Source organism: Bufo bufo, chromosome 10 (genome assembly GCF_905171765.1).
Source record: "Bufo bufo chromosome 10, aBufBuf1.1, whole genome shotgun sequence".
In the NCBI taxonomy this organism is placed as follows: Eukaryota; Metazoa; Chordata; class Amphibia; order Anura; family Bufonidae; genus Bufo; species Bufo bufo.
This window is the reverse complement of record NC_053398.1, coordinates 82,924,323-82,948,195: the sequence shown is the minus strand read 5'-3', so window position 1 is coordinate 82,948,195 and position 23,873 is coordinate 82,924,323. Positions and strand designations below refer to the sequence as shown.

The following is a 23,873-nucleotide window of genomic DNA, read 5'->3' as shown; positions in this document are numbered from 1 at the left end:
TTTTTTTGAGCAGTGTATTTCACTCTCACAAATTAAGTACAATGGTTTTTTACTTAAAAAAAACTGTGGATATGTCACCCCTACAATGGAACAGATGGATTTGCTGCATTTATGTGCCTGCCTATCACATATGCAGTGCAGGCCTCACAGGTACTTTACAACAAAAAATGTAAATATGTCACCCCACAATGGAACAGATGGATTTAACTGATTATATTTCACTCTCAGATATGCAGCACATGGGTACTTTACAGAAATAAATGGGGATATGTCACCCCCTGGGTCCCTGAACTCACAGACAGCATTATTTTCCCTTCCGCTGGCACATATGCAGTGCAGGTGCACTTTAAAAATGGGTATATTTTGGCCTCTGAACTACAAGAACAGGATTAAATGATTGTCCCTGGCACATATGCAGTGCTGGTGCACTGCTGTTGCACAAAATGGCTGCCGACGCCCACCTAAGTAACAGACGGATTAAAACTTTTTTTTCAGTCTCACTGATCTCAGGGCAGGGTACAAAAATGTTGCATTGCACCCCCAAAACAAAAAATGCTGTAGATTGCTGACTTCACACCAAGTGCAGATATCAGTCATTCCTAATCTCTCCCTCACAGCAGCAGCATCCTCTCCCTACAACTAGTAAGAACAGAGTGACGTGCAGCGATACGTGACTCCAGCTTATATAGAGGCTGGGTCACATGCTGCACTTGATTAATCACAGCCATGCCATTAGTAGGCATGGCTGTGATGGCTTCTAAAGGATTCTAAAGGCACACTAGTTGAACGCTGCACACTAGTTCGCAGAACACCGAACTCAAATCCGAACTGTTACGAAAATGTTCGGGTCCGGGTACAAAAAACCCTAAAGTTCGGTACGAACCCGAACTTTACAGTTTGGGTTCGCTCAACCCTAATTATCATCATAAAAATGTACACATTTATATGCCCTTTCCATCTCTCCCTTAAAAAAAATATTAGCTTTTCTCTACAGATGGTGTCGTATTGCTATGATATATTACTGATTCTGTATTACTAATCTGCTGCACACTTTTTTCATGCCATGTGAGGCCATGTACATAAGAGAAAATGTTCACACATCAATGCTGTAGTGGAATATACAAAGATCCAGTGGGACCATGGAACTGTTAGCATGGGATTTTGTGTTATTTTAACAGAATGTAAAAAGAATATGAAGCTATTCAGTAGTTGTTTACTTTTCAGTAGTTTAAGAATAATGATGACTGTAAAATTGCATGTTATTAAAAAAGCTGAGTGGTTTACTTTTCTCTCTTTTTTATTTATTTATTTATTTATTTTTTGCTTTCTAGGTATCAGCAGCTTATTTCAATGCCTTGCCTTGAATGACTCATTTAGTAAATCTCTTTACCATCTTGATCTGTCTGGAAACCCCGGCATTTTTGCCACGGAACATTCCACTGTGAGTTTTATTTTTACCTTCTTTAGATGATCTTTTTTGTTTAAAAGGAGTCTATCACCTATTTTTCACTTGTTAAACCATTGGTACTTACTGGCCACCAGATCATTTCAGATGTATTCCAGATGTACCTTTGTGTCATTTGGCAATGTTTGGATTGTCCTAAAAAAGAAGTTTTAATCCTCCAGATAACAGCTCCAGCTGAGAGTCCAGGGGACTGGGCTTGAGTTTTGAAAGTGCCCAAGCCTGCTGCCCTTCCCCATGCTTGTTCCGCCCCTAAGATGAAAGGTTATCTGCCATTACTAACAACATCACACTGATGCAGCGTTTGAGCCCTGGTTTCTCCTCAGGTAGGATGGGGAAGATTCCTGGCACAGTGTAGGGGGAAGAGAAAGCAGGGCTGAAACCTTTTCATCTTAGGGGCAGAACACAGTGCAGGAAAGGGTGGCAGACTTGGGCACTTTCAAAACCCAAGCCCACACCACTGGGCACTTTGGAGCCCAAAGGCACATAGAACTGCAATGATCTGCCGGCCAGTACTAATAGTTTAATACGTAAAAAATAGGTGAAAGACTCTCTTTAAGGTTTCAAAACTGTTCTAATAAAAAGTTCATCCAGCATTGAGGGGGTAAATGTTATTTCCAGCTTTATTGTGAATACATATTAAAAACATTCCAGGGCATATCATTTTCCCAGCAAACACAAAGCAACAGCACTACAAACATAGAATATATAGAAACATAGAATGTGTCTGCAGATAAGAACCATTTGGGCCATCTAGTCTGCCCAATATACTGAGTACTATGGATAGCCCCTGGCCCTATCTTATATGAAGGATGGCCTTATGCCTATCCCATGCATGCTTAAACTCCTTCACTGTATTTTCAGCTACCACTTCTGCAGAAAGGCTATTCCATGCATCCACTACTCTCTCAGTAAAGTAATACTTCCTGATATTACTTTTAAACCTTTGCCCCTCTAATTTAAAACTATGTCCTCTTGTAGCAGTTTTTCTTCTTTTAAATATTCTCTCCTCTTTTACCTTGTTGATTCCCTTTATGTATTTAAAAGTTTCTATCATATCCCCTCTGTCTCGTCTTTCTTCCAAGCTATACATGTTAAGGTCCTTTAATCTTTCCTGGTAAGTTTTATCCTGCAATCCATGTACCAGTTTAGTAGCTCTTGTCTGAACTCTCTCCAAAGTATCAATATCCTTCTGGAGATATGGTCTCCAGTACTGAGCACAATACTCCAAATGAGGTCTCACTAGTGCTCTGTAGAGTGGCATGAGCACCTCCCTCTTTCTACTGGTAATTCCTCTCCCTATACACCCAAGCATTCTGCTAGCATTTCCTGCTGCTCTATGACATTGTCTGCCTACCTTTAAGTCTTCTGAAATAATGACCCCTAAATCCCTTTCCTCAGATACTGAGGTTAGGACTGTATCACTGATTGTATATTCTGCTCTTGGGTTTTTACGCCCCAGGTGCATTATTTTGCACTTATCCACATTAAATTTTAGTTGCCAGATTTTTGACCATTCCTCTAGTTTTCCTAAATCCTTTTCCATTTGGTGTATCCCTCCAGGAACATCAACCCTGTTACAAATCTTTGTGTCATCAGCAAAAAGACACACCTTACCATCGAGGCCTTCTGCAATTTCGCTGATAAAGATATTAAACAATATGGGTCCCAGAACAGATCCCTGAGGTACCCCACTGGTAACAAGACCATGGTCTGAATATACTCCATTGACTACAACCCTCTGTTGTCTGTCCCTCAGCCACTGCTAATCCATTCAACAATATGGGAGTCCAAGCCCAAAGACTGCAATTTATTGATAAGCCTTCTGTGTGGGACAGTATCGAAAGCCTTACTGAAGTCTAGATAAGCGATGTCTACTGCACCTCCGCCATCTATTGTTTTAGTCACTCAATCAAAAAAATCAATAAGATTAGTTTGACATGATCTCCCTGAAGTAAACCCATGCTGTTTTTCATCTTTCAATCCATGGGATTTTAGATGTTCCACAATCCTCTCCTTAAGTATGGTTTCCATTAATTTCCCCACTATTGATGTCAGGCTTACTGGCCTATAGTTGCCCGATTCCTCCCTACTACCTTTCTTGTGAATCGGCACAACATTTGCTAATTTCCAATCTCCTGGGACGACTCCTGTTGCCAGTGATTGGTTAAATAAAACTGTTAATGGTTTTGCTAGTTCACCGCTGAGCTCTTTTAATAGCTTTGGGTGTATCCCATCAGGCCCCTGTGACTTATTTGTATTGATTTTAGACAGCTGACTTAGGACCTCTTCCTCTGTAAAGACACATGCATCAAAAGATTCATTAGTCTTCTTTCCTAACTGAGGTCCATTTCCTTCATTTTCCTTCGTAAAGACTGAACAGAAGTATTCATTGAGGCAGTCAGCTAGTTCTTTATCTTCTTCCATATACCTTCCTTCTTTTGTTTTTAATTATGTAATTCCTTGTTTTAGTTTCCTTTTTTCATTTATGTATCTGAAGAATGCCTTATCGCCTTTTTTCCCTGACTGAGCTAATTTCTCTTCTGCCTGTGCTTTAGAAGCTCTTATAACTTGTTTGGCCTCTCTCTGCCTAATCTTGTAAATTAGCCTGTCATCCTCGTTTTTTTTTTTTTATAATTCCTAAATGCTATCTTTTTGTTTTTAATGATTTTGGCCACTTCTGCTGAGTACCACAGTGGTCTTTTCCTTTTTTTGCTTTACTGACAAGCCTAATGCAATTTTCTGTTGCCTTCAATAGTGCCTCTTTTAAGTAGTCCCATTTCTCCTGGACTCCAATGAAACTGTTCCAATCTGATAGGGACTCGTATACCACTAATCTAATTTTAGAAAAGTCAGTTTTTCTAAAATCTAAAACTTTTGTTTTTGTGTGGTGTGACTCAGTCACTGTGCTTATAGTAAACCACACTGACTGGTGTAAACTAATGTAGTATTCACTACATAAAATTAATATCAGGTACTTAGCAAATATACCTGTGTATGTCATGGTCCCTTCAGTGACAGAGGTTAGAAGATCTGAGAGACTGGATGCACGTTAGGTTATCTAACAGCCTATCTGTTTTCACTTGTTGCAGTGTTGTTGTTGGTAATGACCACATCTCTTGTCTCAGGTGTTAGCTTGTGGTCATTACTGCTCCTCTATTTAGTCTGGACTCACACTTCATACCATGCAGTTGATATTCTCTGCCTGGAGTTGGAAGAGCTGGTGTGTGGTCCTCATCTGAGTTCCTGTTTATCCATTTTCTATTGAAGATAAGTGTACTTCTCTTGGTATTTTGTTGCTCCCATTTGCTTGTTGTTTACTAGGCCTCAGGGAGACTCTGGTTCGTTCATCTGGGAAGGAACCAGTAGTCTCAGACACTGTCACTAATCCTAGGGCTTTTCAGGGTTACTAGGGCCTAGGTTTATGGTCCATGAATATTCCCATCTTCAGGGTCTATTCATACTGACAGGAGTCAGGGCTAGGTTTAGGGTTTCCTTTGGTGGTCACCTTTTCCCTTTCCCTAGCCTTGAGGCCTAGTTCCTGGTCATTTTCCTTCTGTTGTCATTCTGGTGTTCCTCCCCTCCCCCTACACTGTGACAGTATACCTTTATACCTTACAATCTGCCTTTCACCCTCTCCACTATGCAGAAACTGCTGTTACTAACGTGTCTAATGATCTCCTGACAGCAAAAAGAAATGGAGAAATATTCTCTACTGATTCTACTGGATCTCTCTGCAGTGTTTGATATGGTAGACCACAAACTCCTCCTCACCATGCTCCACTCAATTGCCCTTAAGGACTCTTCTCTCTCCTGGTTCTCTTCTTATCTCTCAGGCCACTTCTTTAGTGTTTCATTCGCTGGCTCTACTTCCTATCCTCTTGATGTTGGGGTTCCTTATGGTTCCTAGGTTCTCTTGTCTTCTCTCTCTACACAGCCCCCATTAAACAGACTATCAGTAGATTTGGCTTTCAGTACCATCTCTATGCTGACTACACCCAACTATACACTTGATTCCCTGATATCACCCCTGCTTCACTCTAAAACACCAGTGATTGTCTAGCAGCTGTCTCTAACATCATGTCCTCTCTGTATCTAAAACTGAACCTCTCAAAAACTCAACTATTTGTCTTTCCCCTCATCTACTAACCCACCTAAATTTGATATTTCGGTCTGCGGTACAATGATAACTCCTTGGCAGCATGCCCGCTGTCTTGGGGTTATGTTTGACTCGGATATTTCCTTTGTTCTCCATATCCAATCACTTGCATGCTCTTTTCTCTCTTCATCTCCAGAATCCACCATTTACTTACGTTGGTAATGGCAGAAACTCTTGTTGTTGCCTTGATTCATTCTCATCTTGACTACTGTAATCCATTACTGATTGGTCTCCCTCTCACTAAACTCTCCCACCTTCAGTCTGTCCTAAATGCTGCAGCCAGGCTGGTTGCCCATCCACCACAGAATACAGTTCAAACTTCTCACCCTCACCCACAAAGCTCCCCACAGTGCTGCACCTCCATACATCTCCTCCCTAATTTCCATCTACCACCCTACTCGTGCTCTCCATTCTGCTAGTAATCTAAGATTAACATCCTCCGTAAGGGCTCATTCACCCAAATTCATTTCAATGGGGCGACAAAATATGCCGACAGCACACCATGTGCTTTCCGCATTCGTACTTCCATTCTGCGGTCCTGCAAAAAAAATAGAGCATGGTTTAATCTTTCAATAGGCATTTCTATTACAGTGCCAGCCATGTGTGGTCCGCAAAACACTGCAGTCATGTGAATGCGCCCTAATTCGTACCTCTCACTCGCATCTTCAAAACGTTTCTCGAGCTGCACCTACTCTCTGGAATGCTCTGCCCGAAATTTCAGATCAATTCTCAACTCACCTACCTTTAAATGTGCCTTAAAAACACATATTTTCAGGCAGGCTTATCATGAATCTTCCCCCAGTAAATCCCCCCCCTTAACTCTTCAGACCTGAAATGGATCTTCTTTAAGTCCTACACCCAAAGCAATAGCACACACACATCAGCCTACACCACTCCTTTCAGTACAGAGATGGCTGGACTACTTAATTTAACAATTAACTACTAGTGTTGATCGAGCATGCTCGGCTGAACACCAGTTCAGCTCGTGCATCTCGATGCTCGGCACATGGTGGTATTCACCCGAATACCGCATGTGCTCGAGCCCAATGCTCGAGTCTCCTCCCTGTACGTTTCTTGGCTGCTACGCAGCCAATAAACATGAAGGTAAGTACTGCCCTCACTGTAATGCTGTAGCCATGTTGGTTACTGGCATTACAGTGATTTGCTGGCCGGAACGTGTCATCGGGCGCTATATAGCACCCGATGACGCGTGTTCGGCTCAGTCTAAGGCCTTATGCACACGACCGTTGTTGGGTTCCGTGTCCGTTCCGTTTTCCGTGATTTTCTGCGGACCCATTGACTTTCAATGGGTCAGTTGAAAACTCGGAAAATGCACAGTTTGTCATCCGCGTCCGTGATCCGTGTTTCCAGTCCGTGACCTGTCCTATTTTTTTCACGGACAACGGTTCGCGGACCCATTCAAGTCAATGGGTCTGTGAAAAAACACGGAGGCACACAAGATTGTCATCTGCGTCCGTGATCTGTGTCCATTTTTTTCCTATCATTTTCAAGGCAAACTTGACTTAGATATTTTCACTTTTCATGTCTGGGGATCCTCCAAAAATCAAGGAAGACACACGGGAAAAAAAACCTGAAACGGATCACGGAACAACAGAACCCCGTTTTGCGGACCGTGAAAAAATACTGTCGTGTGCATGAGGCCTTAGTCAGGGAGAGCTGTGCTGAGGAAGGGAAAGACAGTGTAGGAAGTGATATAGGAATATTTTTATTAGAAAAACTTTTCAGAGACCCAAAAGTCCTTTTAACCCCTTCAGGACTGGGCTCATTTTCACCTTAAGGACCAGGCCATTTTTTGGAAATCTGACCAGTGTCACTTTAAGTGCTAATAACTTTAAAACGCTTTGACTTATCCAGGCCATTCTGAGATTGTTTTTTCGTCACATATTGTACTTCATGACACTGGTAAAATGAAGTCAAAAAAATTATTTTTTTTGCACAAAAAAATACCTAATTTACCAAAAATTTGGAAAAATTTGCAAATTTCAAAGTTTCAGTTTCTCTACTTCTGTAATACATAGTAATACCCCAAAAAATTGTGATGACTTTACATTCCCCATATGTCTACTTCATGCTTGAATTGTTTTGGGAATGATATTTTATTTTTTGGGAATGTTATAAGGCTTAGAAGTTTAGAAGCAAATCTTGAAATTTTTCCGAAATTTACAAAAACTCAATTTTTAGGGACCAGTTCAGGTCTGAAGTCACTTTGCGAGGCTTACATAATAGAAACCACCCAAAAATGACCCCATCTAAGAAACTACACCCCTCAAGGTATTCAAAACTGATTTTGCATACATTGTTAACCCTTTAGGTGTTGCACAAGAGTTATTGGCAAATGGGGAGGAAATTTGAGAATTTCATTTTTTTGTCTAATTTTTCATTTTAACCCATTTTTTCCACTAACAAAGCAAGGGTTAACAGCCAAACAATACTGTATCTTTATTGCCCTGACTCTGCCGTTTACAGAAACACCCAATATGTGGCCGTAAACTACTGTACGGCCACACAGCGGGGCGTAGAGTGAAAGGTGCGCCGTTTGGTTTTTGGAAGGCTGATTTTTATGGACTGGTTTATTTACACCATGTCCCATTTGAAGCCCCCTGATGCACCCCTAGAGTAGAAACTCCATAAAAGTGACCCCATCTAAGAAACTACACCCCTCAAGGTATTCAAAACTGATTTTACATACGTCATTAACCCTTTAGGTGTTGCACAAGAGTTATTGGCAAATGGAGATGAAATTTGAGAATTTCATTTTTTTGCCTAATTTTCAATTTTAACCCATTTTTTCCACTAACAAAGCAAGGGTTAACAGCCAAACAAGACTGTATCTTTATTGCCCTGACTCTGCCGTTTACAGAAACACCCAATATGTGGCCGTAAACTACTGTACGGCCACACAGCGGGGCGTAGAGTGAAAGGTGCGCCGTTTGGTTTTTGGAAGGCTGATTTTTATGGACTGGTTTATTTACACCATGTCCCATTTGAAGCCCCCCTGATGCACCCCTAGAGTAGAAACTCCATAAAAGTGACCCCATCTAAGAAACTACACCCCTCAAGGTATTCAAAACTGATTTTACATACGTCATTAACCCTTTAGGTGTTGCACAAGAGTTATTGGCAAATGGAGATGAAATTTGAGAATTTCATTTTTTTGCCTAATTTTCAATTCTAACCCATTTTTTCCACTAACAAAGCAAGGGTTAACAGCCAAACAAGACTGTATCTTTATTGCCCTGACTCTGCCGTTTACAGAAACACCCAATATGTGGCCGTAAACTACTGTACGGCCACACAGCGGGGCGTAGAGTGAAAGGTGCGCCGTTTGGTTTCTGGAGGGCTAATTTTGCTGGACTGTTTTTTTGACACCATGTCCCATTTGAAGCCCCCCTGATGCACCCCTAGAGTAGAAACTCCATAAAAGTGACGCCATCTAAGAAACTACACCCCTCAAGGTATTCAAAACTGATTTTACAAACGCTGTTAACCCTTTAGGTGTTCCACAAGAATAAATGGAAAATAGAGATTAAATTTCAAAATTTCACTTTTTCGGCAGATTTTCCATTTTAATATTTTTTTCCAGTAACAAAGCAAGGGTTAACAGCCAAACAAAACTCTTTATTTATGGCCCTGATTCTGTAGTTTACAGAAACACCCCATATGTGGTCGTAAACTGCTGTATGGGCACGCGGCAGGGTGCAGAAGGAAAGGAATGCCATATGGTTTCTGGAAGGCAGATTTTGCTGGATTGTTTTTAGACACCATGTCCCATTTAAAGCCCCCTGATGCACCCCTAGAGTAGAAACTCCAAAAAAGTGGCCCCATTTTGGAAACTACGGGATACGGTGGAAGTTTTGTTGGTACTAGTTTAGGGAACATATGATTTTTGGTTGCTCTATATTACACTTTTTTGTGAGGCAAAGTAACAAAAAATAGAAATTCAGAAATTTCATCTCCATTTGCCATTAACTCTTGTGGAACACTTAAAGGGTTAACAAAGTTTGTAAAATCAGTTTTGAATACCTTGAGGGGTGTAGTTTCCAAAATGGGGTCATTTTTTGGAGTTTATACTCTAGGGGTGCATCGGGGGGGCTTCAAATGGGACATGGTGTCAAAAAACCAGTCCAGCAAAATCTGCCTTCCAAAAACTATATGGCGCTCCTTTCCTTCTGCGCCCTGCCGTGTGGCCATACAGCAGTTTACGACCACATATGGGGCATTTCTATAAACTAAAGAATCAGGGCAATAAATATTGAGTTTTGTTTGGCTGTTAACCCTTGATTTGTTATGGGAAAAAATGAATTAAAATGGAAAATTTGCCAAAAAATAGCTGTTTTGGCACTGTTTTTATTTTTTAATATTTACAACGTTCATCTGACTGGTTAGATCATGTGCTATTTTTATAGAGCAGGTTCTTACGGACGTGACGATACCTAATATGTATACTTTTTTATTTATTTAGGTTTTACACAATAATATCATTTTTGACACAAAAAAAAAACATGTTTTAGTGTCTCCATAGTCTGAGAGCCATAGTTTTTTCAGTTTTTTGGCGATTGTCTCAGGTTGGGTATCATTTTTGCGGGATGAGATGACGGTTAGATTGGTACTATTTTGGGGTGCACATGACTTTTTGATCGCTTGCTATTACACTTTTTGTGATGTAAGGTAACAAAAAAATAGCTTTTTTGACACAGTTTTTTTTATATTTTTTTTACAGTGTTCACCTGAGGGGTTAGGTCATGTGGTATTTTTATAGATCAGGTTCTTACGGACGCGGCGATACCTAATATGTCTACCTTTTTATAATTTATCAGGGTTTTACACAATAATATTTTTGAAACAAAAAAAAAATCATGTTTTAGTATCTCCATAGTCTGAGACCCATAGTTTTTTTATTTTTTGGGCCATTGTCTCATGTAAGGGCTCATTTTTTGCGGGATGAGGTGACGGTTTGATTGGTACTTTTTTGGCGTACATGCGACTTTTTTGATCACTTTTATTACCTTTTTTGGGAAGTAAGGTGGGCAAAATTTCAATTTCCTCATAGTTTTTATTTTTTTATTTTTATGGCGTTCACCGTGCGGGGAAAGTAACATGACCGTTTTATAGATCAGGTCGTTACGGACGCGGCGATACCTAATATGTGTAGTGTATTTTTTTTTTTTTTTTTTATTCAGTGATAAATGTGTTTTTTTGAAACTTTACTTTTTTCACTTTTTTTAACTTTTTTTTTGACCCAGACCCACTTGGTTCTTGAAGATCCAGTGGGTCTGATGTCTGTATAATACAGTACAGAACAATATATATTGTTCTGTACTGTATTTTACACTTGTCTGAACAGATCTATGCTTTCAGCACAGATCTGTTCAGCACCATGGACAGCAGGACGCCTGAGAGGCGTCCTGTTGCCATGGGAACCTTCCCCGTCTGCTCAGTACTGGTCAGAACTGCGCAGACGGGGAAGGGTAAGTACAGGGCTGAGGGGGGCTCTCTGGGGGCTCTCTCCCTCTCCCATCGGGGGGCTGCAAAGGCACAGCAGCCCCCCGATGGGAGAGGGAGAGAGCTCCCTGCGCTGTTAACCTTTTCCATACAGCGGTCCGTACGGACCGCTGTATGGAAAGGGTTAAACGGCTGACATCGCAGATGTCAGCCGTTTATACCAGGGTGCCAGCAATGTGCTGGCACCCTGGTATCCCCACTAGACACCAACGATCATTGAAAGGGAGGCGGGCGGGGGATCGCGATCCCGCCTGCCGCACCGCCCGCCTCCCGCAGCTTACCGCACCTCCCCACCGCCTGCGACACCCCCCCTGCACCACCCGCCCACATAATATTATTCAGGGGTGCAGGGGGGGTGAAACATATTTATTTTGGGCATAGTAAAGTTTCTGATCCCCGCGGTCAGGGACCGCGGCGATCAGAAACAGCAGAAAGCGCTACAAACCGCAGGTCTGAATTGACCTGCGGTTTGCAGCGATCGCCGACATGGGGGGGTCACAGGACCCCCCTCGGCATTGACCTAAGGTGCCCGGCTGTGTGTGACAGCCGGGATCTCAGCGCTGTCACCATGTCTGCAGACATGGTGACAGTTTATGCCATGACGTGTATACTCATCATGGCGCGCTAAGTAGCAGTGCTCCATGACGAGTATACTCGTCATAGGTCGGGAAGATTTTTACACTTTCTCCTTCTCTGATCGCTTCCCTGACAGGAATTGGGGCGATCAGAGAAGGAGAAGCACATAGTCCCTCCCTAACCCCCCCTTACCTGCCCCGATGCGCTGTGATTGGTCCCTCTGCAGTAATGGACCAATCACAGCGATCGTGGGCGGGTCAGAGCTACAATACAGCTCCTGCCGGCTTCTCTGGTTGCCTAGCAACCCCAGCACGCCGGCTTCACTGGAGCTTCAGCGCTTCGCTCCCTGCGCTGACAGTGAAAGCCGATCACGTACATGCACGTGGGAATGCGGTGAGGCACCACATTCCCCCACGTACATGTACGTGATGTTGCGTGAAGGGGTTAAGGACTATTGTGTGTGGCAACATAATCTATTTTTAGCGGATCCTGCGCTAAATAGCGTGCAATAGTTAGGCCGCTGCAGGCAGCGACATAAGCTGCGCCACATCTCCAGTGTAAAGTGTGCGCATCCCAAAAATATCTGTGACAACCTGCGCTTAATTGTTAAAACTTTACAGACCCAAAAGTCCTTCTAAGGACTATTATGTATGGCAACATAATCTATTTTTAGCGGATCCTGCGCTAAATAGCGTGCAATAGTTAGGCCGCTGCAGGCAGCGACATAAGCTGCGCCACATCTCCAGTGTAAAGTGTGCGCATCCCAAAAATATCTGTGACTAGTGATGGATGAACATCAGCCAGGACGATTCACGAACGCGATCAAATGTTTGCGAACCGCAAGTTCGCGGCGAGCCCCATTCACTTTAATGGCAGGTGAACCTGAAAAACCTTCAGGTCACATTTGCAGCCACCAAATACTTATTAGAAGTGCAGAAATCGTCCCACAACATGGACAGTGACATACCAGAGGGGAGCAATGGCAAAAATTACCACAAAAAATATGTATTTTAATATGGGGCCATTTTTATGCATCTTTAAGGGAAACTGTCAAAAATGTGCCCTGCTGGAGCCTAGAAATTTTTTATTTTAGACCATGGGAGTATAGACCCCAAACATTGGGCATTTAACTGACAGAAAACATCAAGTGATTATGTGGCTGGAGGTATATTAGATGGTCATTGCATATAAATTTTACTTTAGGCCAGTGGAGTACAGGCCCCACAAATTATTCATTTACCGTACAGAAAAGAACAAGTGATTATGTGGCTGGAGGTATATTAGACAGTCATTGAATATCAATTTTACTCCAGGACATTGGAGTACAGATCCCAAACATTAGGCATTCACCGTACAGAAAACATCAAGTGATTATGTAGCTGGAGGTACATTAGGCGGTAACCGTATAACAATTTTACTGTTGGCCATTATTGACGAAGGGCAAGCCAAGAGTTCCATGGCAAATTGTGCCTCTGGCCGCAGGTCAAGCCTGCACACCCAGTAGATAAGGGGTTCCTTGCTTCTCACAGCGTGCACATCGGCCGTTAACCCGATGGAGTCAGACACCTGTCGGTCTAGGCCAGTGGTCAGAAACCCGCGGCTAAAGAGCCGCATGCGGCTCTTTTGAACCTTTGCCGCGGCTCTGGCATGGGCATGAGCAGTGTGTGTGCGGCGGCGGCGGGGCAGGCACTGTGCGGCTGGGCAGGCACTGAGATGAGCGCTTCCATTGTGGAAGCGAAGCGCTCATCTCCATAGTGATCTGTTTGCATCGCCGTCCTCAGGACAGCAATACAAAAGGAGGCTGTGCGGATGAGCAGGGCAGGGAGGTGTGTCCCTTTCCTGTTCCTCTGATAGGCTGCCGGCACTACTAGGCCGGCAGCCTATCAGAGGCCGGCGTAGGCGGCGCGATGACTTCATCGCGCCACCTGAGTCGTACAGCGCTGGAGTCGGGACACAGGCCGGAAGAGGCCTGCATCGCATCGCTCCAAAGAGGTAAGTATAAGTGTTAATTATTTATTTTTTTAACTGGCAGTCTGGCACATAATGGTATTATACTGGCACATGATTGGGGAATTTGGGGGGGCCCCTGGAATTACTGGCACATGATTGGGGGGGGGTCTGGTATTACTACTGGCACATGATTGGGGGGGTCTGGTATTACTACTGGCACATGATTGGGGGGGGGGGTCTGGTATTACTCTATTACTGGTATAGACTCTAGGCGTTCCCTGAGGCTGGATCCGGAGGGCGGCTGTTGATGGGTTCGCTACAAGAATGATCTCACATCTTTAAACACATCTTCAAACCACCCTCTTCTTGCATGCGCTGTAGGATTGGTACCCACAACTGTTTCTCTGTGGGTGGAAATTCCTCTGCCAGCATTCGCAACAGCAAAATGCAGCATCTCTTGAAGCAAGGCCTGGAAATGCTGCATTCTAAAAGCCCTCTGTGATGCTGGTAACATGTCTGCCATTTTGTGCGTTTATCGGGGGTCTAAGTACGTTGCCACCCAGCACTGGCCCTTTCCCTTTATGCTTTTTATACGGGGGTCCCTCTTCAAGCACTAAATTGGAAGCGGTGGAGCGGCCTGGCTCCTGCTCATCGCCCCGGAGAATGTCGTCCTCAGTCTCCTCCCCCCAGCCACGGACAACACCAGGGATCCCAGAAAAGTTTAAAGCCTGCTCTTCTTGCTCCTCTTCCCCCCAGGCACCATCATCCTCTGACTCTTTTTTAGACTCCTGCTGACTTGTCTCAGATGAAGTAGCCCCCCCTGGGTATTTATTCAGCATTGCGACTTCCTCATCTTCCTGCTCCTGCTCCTCGACGGCTTGATCAATGACACGACGCAATGCACGCTCCAGAAAGAAGGCATAAGGTACGATGTCACTGATGGCGCCTTGGCTGCAACTGACCAGTTTGGTGATCTCATCAAATGGCCGCAGAAGTCTGCATTCGTCGCGCATGAGCAGCCACTGGCGCGGTGAAAAAAAAACAAGCTCCCAGAACCTGTCCTGCCGCAGAGTCCGTACAGGTAGTCGTTAACAGCACGTTTCTGCTGGAGCAGCCTATCAAGCATATACAAGATGGAGTTCCATGCGTCGGGCAGTCACAAATCAGACGTATGACAGGCAAGTGGTGTAGGATGGAGTAGGAGGAGTAGAAGAGGCAGGCCTGCATGAAATTCGTGGCGGTAACACAAAATTCACACGGGTGCCACAGACTGCATGCTTGACAGCCGTCAGAAGGTTCACCCAGTGGGCAATAAAAGTTATGTACCTTCCCTGCTCGTGTTTACTAGACCACGTGTCTGTGGTCAGATGTATCTTGGCACCGACACTGTGTGCCAGAGATACATTCACTTGCCACTGAACATGGCCATATAGCTCTTCCATTGTGGTGTGCCAATGGCCACAAATTATCTAAAGGCCTCCGAGTCCACCAGTTGATATGGCAATAGTTGGCGGGCTAGCAGCTCCGACAAGCCAGCGGTCAGCCATTGGGCAAGAGGGTTATATGGCGTCATCAACTTTTTATGTTCAAACATTTGGGCCACGGAAGTGTGCCTTTTGCCAGATAAACGCGACGACGGCACGGTGGAAGGTGGAGTGGAGGACAAATGGGAGGAGAATGGAAGTGTGGCTTTGTGGGTTCTGACGGTGCTGCTCCCACTGGACTCGGTGATGGGAGGCCAAGTGCCTTCTTAAGGCGGCCGTCCCTAGGTGAGTGTTGGGCTTACCACGACTTATGCGTTGACAGCACAGGCTGCAGATGGCAACACTATTGTCAGCAGCTGACACGTTAAAAAGAGTCCACACTGCGAAGCCATGTGCCGACGTCCTGGGAGCACGCATGGTGGATAGCTCGCTCCAGATACATTTGCAGTCTGCTTTTTGCCTCCTGTGCACTGCGAGTTCTGCCTGATTCTCCTCCCTATCTGCTGCTCCATCTCTCCCTCTGAACTCCCCTCCTCTTCCTCTCTTGTGGGCACCCACTTGACGTCCATCGATACGTCATCATCGTCACCTTCACCACCACTGACATTAGAGATTTCGGAGTAGGCAGCAACAGCGGGGATCCTTGGGCTGATCTGGGTACTGTTGTCAGACCGCTGTGTGGCGGCCGTTGCTACCTCCTCTTCCTCATCCGATGCCAAGAATGGCTTCGCATCGGTTAAGGTCTGGGAATGGATGGGAAAATAATACCTCTGACTTGAGTGGAGTGGCTATGGTGGTGGTGGTGGTGTCTTTGGGGGTGCACTTAGCAGAGAGTGAGGAGGGTGCAGATATAGAAGATGAGGAGGGTGCAGAAATGGAAAGCTGAGTGAGCCACTCAGCCAACTCTGGTGGGTCCTTTGACGTAATTGCATGAGCCATCTCCAACTTCCCACTTAGGCTCTGGCTTGGTGCACCTGCCCGACCACTACCACCCCTGTGGAATGGCCTGCCTCTTCCTCTGCTTGTCATTTTCAAAATGACCCTGTGACAAAGTTCCTATAGAAGAGCAGTATTTGTGGAAGCAGGTATATCGCAGGCCTCAATCAATATTTGGTGGAAGCCGGTATATCAATACCCTCTATCAGTATTTTGTGGAAACGGGTATATAGAACCCAATAATGAGTATTTGCTGGAAGCCGGTAAATCAAACCCCTTAATCAATATTTGGTGGAAGCCGATGTATCGCAAGCCTCAATCCATATTTGCTGGAAGCCGGTATATCAATACCCTGTATCAGTATTTTGTGGAAACAGGTATATAGAATCCAATAATGAGTATTTGCTGGAAGCCGGCAAATCAAGCCCCTTAGGCTCCATTCACACGTCCGCAATGTGTTCTGCGGATACACGGAGTCACGGATCCGCAAAACACGGAAAGCGGCAATGTGCGTTCCGCATTTTGCGGACCGCACATTGCCGACATAATAGAATATGCCTGTTCTTGTCCGCAATTGCGGACAAGAAAAGGACATGTTCTATTTTTTTGCGGAAACGGAAGCACGGATGCGGAAGTGCGGATCCGCAAATGTGGATGCGGACAGCACATTCCGTCCCCATAGAAAATGAATGGGTCCGCACCCTTTCCGCAAAATTGCGGAAAGGATGCGGACACATTTTGCGGACGTGTGAATGGAGCCTTAATCAATATTTGGTCGAAGCTGGTGTATTGCAGGCCTCAAGCAATATTTGGTGGAAGCCAGTATATCAATCCCCTCTATCAGTATTTTGTGGAAACAGGTATATAGAACCCAATAATGAGTAGTGATGAGCGGCAGGGGCAATATGGTTGGCACGGCAGAACATAGCTTTATATGCAGATAGAGTGCTCCAATATATTGGCACTAATGATGGAAATATTTTGGCGCAATTAGTGCAATTCACATTTTAACAGGTCTGACTACTTATTAGTGATTGGTGCACTAAATATTGTTGTGAACTTGTGACATCACAGCACTATTTATGTATGTATATACTGTATGTATGTATGTAGCATACAAACACAGCACTATGTATGTAGCATGTATGGACAGCAGAACCGCTACACTATATCACTATCTAACCTACGCTAACTATCTCACACTAACTACCTGTATTATATATATATATATATATATATATATATATATGCTAACTACCGCAACTAACTAACTAATGTAATGACACAGGAAAGCAGAGAGCACAGCAATAACACTGCTGTCTCTCTCAGATCTGCAAAATAGTGCATACAAGGGCTGCTGGGGAGGTTCTTATATACTAAAGGGGTAGGCAACTTTCCTATTGGTTGCTAGGGATGTTGCTAAGCTCAGACAAAGACACTGCAGCCTTCTCATCGGCCCACAAGCAAGAAGGGAGGTTACTGATGAAAAAAAAAATCTAGAATATTAGAAATTACGAATATATATCACTATACTCTAAATATTTGCGAATTCTCGAAGTGCAGATATTCGCAATTAATATTCGTGATTCGAATATTCGTGCCCAATACTAACAATGAGTATTTGCTGGAAGCTGGTATATCAAACCCCTTAAATAAATATTTGGTGAAAGCTGGTGTATCGCAGGCCTCAATCTATATTTGGTGGAAGCTGGTGTATCACACCCCTCAATCAATATTTTGTGGAAGCCGGTGTATCACAGCCCTCAATCAGTTTTTTGTGGAAGCAGGTATATCGCACCCCTTAATCAGTTTTTTGGGGGGCAACAGATACTGTATATCACACCAGTTGCAATTAGTTATTCCAATAGCGTTTGTCCCTCGCAGCAGAACCGCACACAACCGCTGCACAATACAAATGCACTATAATATACTTTCTATGTTAGAAGGTATAATATAGGTATATCACACCCCTCAATAATTTTTTTTTTTAGCCAATTGGTATAACATACCAGTTGCAATTAGTTATTCCAATAGCGTTTGTCCCTCTATCTAGCTGCAGTATCGCAGCAAAACCGCACACAACTGCTGCACAATACAAATGCACTATAATAGACTGCTATTATAAGTATATCACACCCCTCTGTATGCCACACCTATCAATAGCACACCTATACAAGTCCTAAAAGTATTTTTGTGGCCCTATTAGCTAGCATTTGGTGTCACTAACAGTCTGTCCCTGCGCCACACAGCAACCTCTCCCTACACTTGCAAAAAACAAAATGTAAAATGGCTGCCAGATCAGGTGTCACGGCTGTATGTGAGCAACAAGAGCATACACAGTAAATAGAGCTACTGACCGGACCCAAACTAGGGAGGATAAAGGGTGACCTCTGTCAGACCCTCAAAGCTCTCCCTATGCTGCTAAGCACATGCCCGGATCCAAATGGTGGAACAAGGCATGCCCGCGTACCTAAGACTGATGACCACTGTAACCCCTACAATAGTGGAAGGGGCACGGCCACCGGTGCCCTGCTCAGTATATGGACGGAACCGGGGTCGCCTCGGATCCAGTCAGAAAACAAACAGAAACACTACAACATCTGCACACTTAACTGAAGGAGCTGCAGCAGCAGTGAAGACAGATCCAAAGACAGCTGGCAATATCCGGAGTACTTGCTGCAGCAGAACACAGGTCCAGTGAAATGATAGCACACAAGTGAAGATACTCAAGCAAGAGATACAACTCAAATGAGAAATATAATCCGCACCCTACAAAGGAGGAGGGGTGATTTAAAGGCAGAGAAATCAAACACAGGAGGAACAGCTGGGAGGAAAGAAAGTAAAGACCTCAACACAGGGGCGGAGAAACAGAGCAGAGAGAACTCCTCCAAGCTCTAGTGTGACATCATCACAGGGGTGGAGAAACAGAGCTGTGAGAACGTCTCAAAGCTCTGGTAGTGACATCAGGTTTATTTATAGGGTAGGGGGTGTGTCAATGTGCTGAAACGTCTCAATTGGATGTCCTGTCCCACCTGATGGATGTGTCATGGGTCAAAGTTCGGCGCTATGCAAAAAAATATGCTGTGTGCGAATATCGCCATATGTTCGCATGTTCGGCAAATTGCGAACGAGCATAGTTTGCCGCGAAATGACCGCCGGGCGAACCGCAAGGCCATCTCTATCTGTGACATCCAGTGTACTTTTTCCATATACTGTGTCTACTGCTGACAGTGACATTAGCTGCGCCACATCTCCATTGTAAAGTGTGCGCATCCAAAAAATATCTGTGACATCCAGTGTACTTTTTCCATAGACGGTGTCTGCTGCGGACAGTGACATTACCAGTGCCACTAGAAAAAACACGGGTGGACAGCACTCCTTAGTAATGATGCTGCGGGTGCTCGTCTCCGAGGGAGGTGGTAAAAAGCCCCCCAATATTAACAACTTGTAGATGTCCAAAAAAATGGAGACAGCACGTCCAAAAGGTGGATTTTTATTCCAGATGCAACGTTTCGGCTTAGTGATAGCCTTTGTCAAGCATGCATTAACACCAGAGGGTGGGGATTAAATACCCACAAACAAAACATGTGAGGGGGAGTGACCTATGATACTTCCGGTTATGTCACATCCGGTTTACACTGAGCTCCCTAACAGCTGATACATTGAGATCGCTGTATGCGCATGTGGGGCTGTGGAATGGGTTAACGCACGCGCAATGGTATAGAGCGCTTCTCTGTGAAAATCCATGCATGCCTATGTGCGAAAAAAGGGGGCACATATGGGTATCGCGGATATGCAAAGATAAAGCACAGAATACAGCCTGAAATCTGGCAAAATGGAATACAAGGAATATTGAACATGTCTAAAAGCGCTCTTACCCCAATAAGCAATACAAATCATGCACAAGCCTAAGCCACTACTGTCATGACATATGTGAATAAGCTAATACTGTGACATGACATGGCGTAGTCTATATATGTATATATAAATGTATATGTAAACATATATAGTTAGGCAATTTTGTACTTATAGTAGACTACATATTCTATGGATGTCTTACCCAACCCACGCATAAGGGTGAAGAAAAATGGGGGAGAGTGAACATGTGAAGAGTCCATAAGTCCCAGTTAAAGTGTATCAGAGCAAAACCTAAAAAATAAAAACATAGGTTAAGCGCAAAGAAATCAAATGATGCTTATCATCCTGTAAAAAGTAAATACATGTAATTCAGAGAAAAGGGGTTATTGCAAAGTCAATGTTCATGCCTTTCGGTGTCAAAGTGTCCAACTCATCAATCCACTTTAGTTCACATCTTTTCAGAAGTTTTTCTCTGTCGCCACCTCTTCTTTGCTTCGGAATATGATCGATAATACGGAAACGTAATTGGCTGATGTTATGGTTGGCATCCAAGAAATGCTTCGGAACAGGTTGTTCCACATTCTTTTTCCTGATGGTGGATTTGTGTTTCGTGATGCGCTCCCTGCATTCCATGGTAGTTTCTCCTACATAAAGGAGGCCGCATGGGCACTGCAGGGTGTAAATGACGTATGACGACTGACAGGTAAGAAAGTGTCTGATCTCATACCGTTTCCCTGTTCTGGGGTGAGAGAAATGTGGGCCTTTCATCATGGCGTTATAATTGCTACAATTGAGACAAGGGTAGCAGCCCTTCTTTTGCGGTGCTAAGAATGTCTGTGTCAGACCCCCTGTAGGACCTATATCCGATTTCACCAGGAAATCTTTTACATTTTTTGGTCTCTTGTAGGCCATGATCGGAGGTTCCTTCAATGTGTCTACATCAGGATGGCCTCTACGGATAATATCCCAATTATCACATATGATCTGTCCGATCTTGTTGCTATGGTGTCCGTAAGTGCTTACGAATGGTATTCTGGACATGTCTTTCTTACGGGTACTGGATAAAAGTTGTTCTCTCTGTATTTTTGATATGTCCTTTTCGTGTTCATTCAACAGTGAAACCGGATACCCTCTGACCAGAAATTAGTTTTTCATGTCCTCCATTCTACGTGTGCAGAGTGTTTTTTCACCGACTATCCGTCTTACTCTCATTAGTAGTGATCGAGGTAATGTGTTCACCATCCGTCTCGGATGGTAACTTTAAAATTGCAATAGATTATTTCTATCCGTTTCTTTAATGTAGAGGTCCGTGGTGAAATGCACAGGCGATTCGCCACACAATCACGCTCATTTATACGTGATACTACGAATTTTCTCACAAAATTACAGGAACAAAGAATTACCACTACAGCGATCCTGGTTTCCTTCGATGTTATGAGCCTCTATACATCGATATCACACATCAAGGGTATATATGCCGTAAATAACGTATTGGAGCAATCTGACCTTTCCCCCCAACTAAATGAATTTCTTTTGAATCTACTCAGGATTGTTCTGACAGAAAATTATTTCCTGTTTGGTAATGATTTCTATAAACAGCGACGTGGGACCGCTATGGGGTCAAACGTAGCGCCCACTTACGCAAATATTTTTATGAATCAGTTTGAAGAGGAGGTGGTGTACAAATCCGCACATTTTTCACATATTCAATGTTGGTGGCGTTATATTGATGACGTGTTTGCAATCTGGGATGGCGATACCCTAATCCTACAAGAATTCTTAAATGAACTCAATGAGTCGGATCCAGAGCTTCAATTCACTATGGTGTACTCATGCTCGGAACTACAATTTCTTGATGTTCTAGTGTGCAGAACCACCGAGAACACTCTCACCACGGACCTCTACATTAAAGAAACGGATAGAAATAATCTATTGCGATTTGAAAGTTACCATCCGAGACGGATGGTGAACACATTACCTCGATCACAACTAATGAGAGTAAGACGGATCGGTGAAGAAACACTCTGCACACGTAGAATGGAGGACATGAAAAACAAATTTCTGGTCAGAGGGCATCCGGTTTCGCTGTTGAATGAACACGAAAAGGACATATCAAAAATACAGAGAGAACAACTTTTATCCAGTACCCGTAAGAAAGACATGTCCAGAATACCATTCGTAAGCACTTACGGACACCATAGCAACAAGATCTGACAGATCATACGTGATAATTGGGATATTATCCGTAGGGGCCATCCTGATGTAGACACATTGAAGGAACCTCCGATCATGGCCTACAAGAGACCAAAAAATGTAAAAGATTTCCTGGTGAAATCGGATATAGGTCCTACAGGGGGTCTGGCACAGACATTCTTAGCACCGCAAAAGAAGGGCTGCTACCCTTGTCTCAATTGTAGCAATTGTAACGCCATGATGAAAGGCCCACATTTCTCTCACCCCAGAACAGTGAAACGGTATGAGATCAGACACTTTCTTACCTGTCAGTCGTCATACGTCATTTACACCCTGCAGTGCCCATGCGGCCTCCTTTATGTAGGAGAAACTACCATGGAATGCAGGGAGCGCATCACGAAACACAAATCCACCATCAGGAAAAAGAATGTGGAACAACCTGTTCCGAGGCATTTCTTGGATGCCAACCATAACATCAGCCAATTACGTTTCCGTATTGTCGATCATATTCCGAGGCAAAGAAGAGGTGGCGACAGAGAAAAACTTCTGAAAAGATGTGAACTAAAGTGGATTGATGAGTTGGATACTTTGACACCGAAAGGCATGAACATTGACTTTGCAATAACCCCTTTTCTCTGAATTACATGTATTTACTTTTTACAGGATGATAAGCATCATTTGATTTCTTTGCGCTTAACCTATGTTTTTATTTTTTAGGTTTTGCTCTGATACACTTTCACTGGGACTTATGGACTCTTCACATGTTCACTCTCCCCCATTTTTCTTCACCCTTATGCGTGGGTTGGGTAAGACATCCATAGAATATGTAGTCTACTATAAGTACAAAATTGCCTAACTATATATGTTTACATATACATTTATATATACATATATAGACTACACCATGTCATGTCATGTCACAGTATTAGCTTATTCACATATGTCATGACAGTAGTGGCTTAGGCTTGTGCATGATTTGTATTGCTTATTGGGGTAAGAGCGCTTTTAGACATGTTCAATATTCCTTGTATTCCATTTTGCCAGATTTCAGGCTGTATTCTGTGCTTTATCTTTGCATATCCGCGATACCCATATGTGCCCCCTTTTTTCGCACATAGGCATGCATGGATTTTCACAGAGAAGCGCTCTATACCATTGCGCGTGCGTTAACCCATTCCACAGCCCCACATGCGCATACAGCGATCTCAATGTATCAGCTGTTAGGGAGCTCCGTGTAAACCGGATGTGACATAACCAGAAGTGCCGAGTTGGAACGCAAATGCGTTCCACAAGAGTCCGGCACCAGAAGTGACGTCCCCGGTAGAACTGTATAGGAACGCAGATGCGCTCCATTAGCATTCCTCATGGCCTGGCGTCCCACATGGCAGTCTTCCATAGCCACAGAACTACAGGACACCCGCCCTCACTCACCTGCACACAACAAACAAGGTATGGCACTATTGTTTTGTATGATGTATTACCTGCTGATATCAATGAAGTTAATTGCATCATAGGTCACTCCCCCTCACATGTTTTGTTTGTGGGTATTTAATCCCCATCCTCTGGTGTTAATGCATGCTTGACAAAAGCTATCACTAAGCCGAAACGTTGCATCTGGAATAAAAATCCACCTTTTGGACGTGCTGTCTCCATTTTTTTTATTTTTTTGGACATCTACAAATTACCAGTGCCACATCTGCAGTTTAACATGTGCGCTTAAAAAAATTATCTG

At 43.7% G+C, this 23,873-nt stretch overlaps 1 protein-coding gene across 2 annotated transcripts in view; it reads left to right on the top strand.

Moving 5' to 3' along the window:
• The window catches only part of LOC120980842 (capping protein, Arp2/3 and myosin-I linker protein 3-like), a 1,329,972-nt gene that overhangs the window by 640,489 nt on the left and 665,610 nt on the right, over nt 1-23,873 (top strand). For both annotated transcript variants that reach the window (XM_040410169.1, XM_040410170.1), the window contains one exon: nt 1,332-1,441. In XM_040410169.1, coding sequence (XP_040266103.1) covers nt 1,332-1,441 — 110 coding nt within the window. The remainder of the gene's footprint in view (nt 1-1,331; nt 1,442-23,873) is intronic.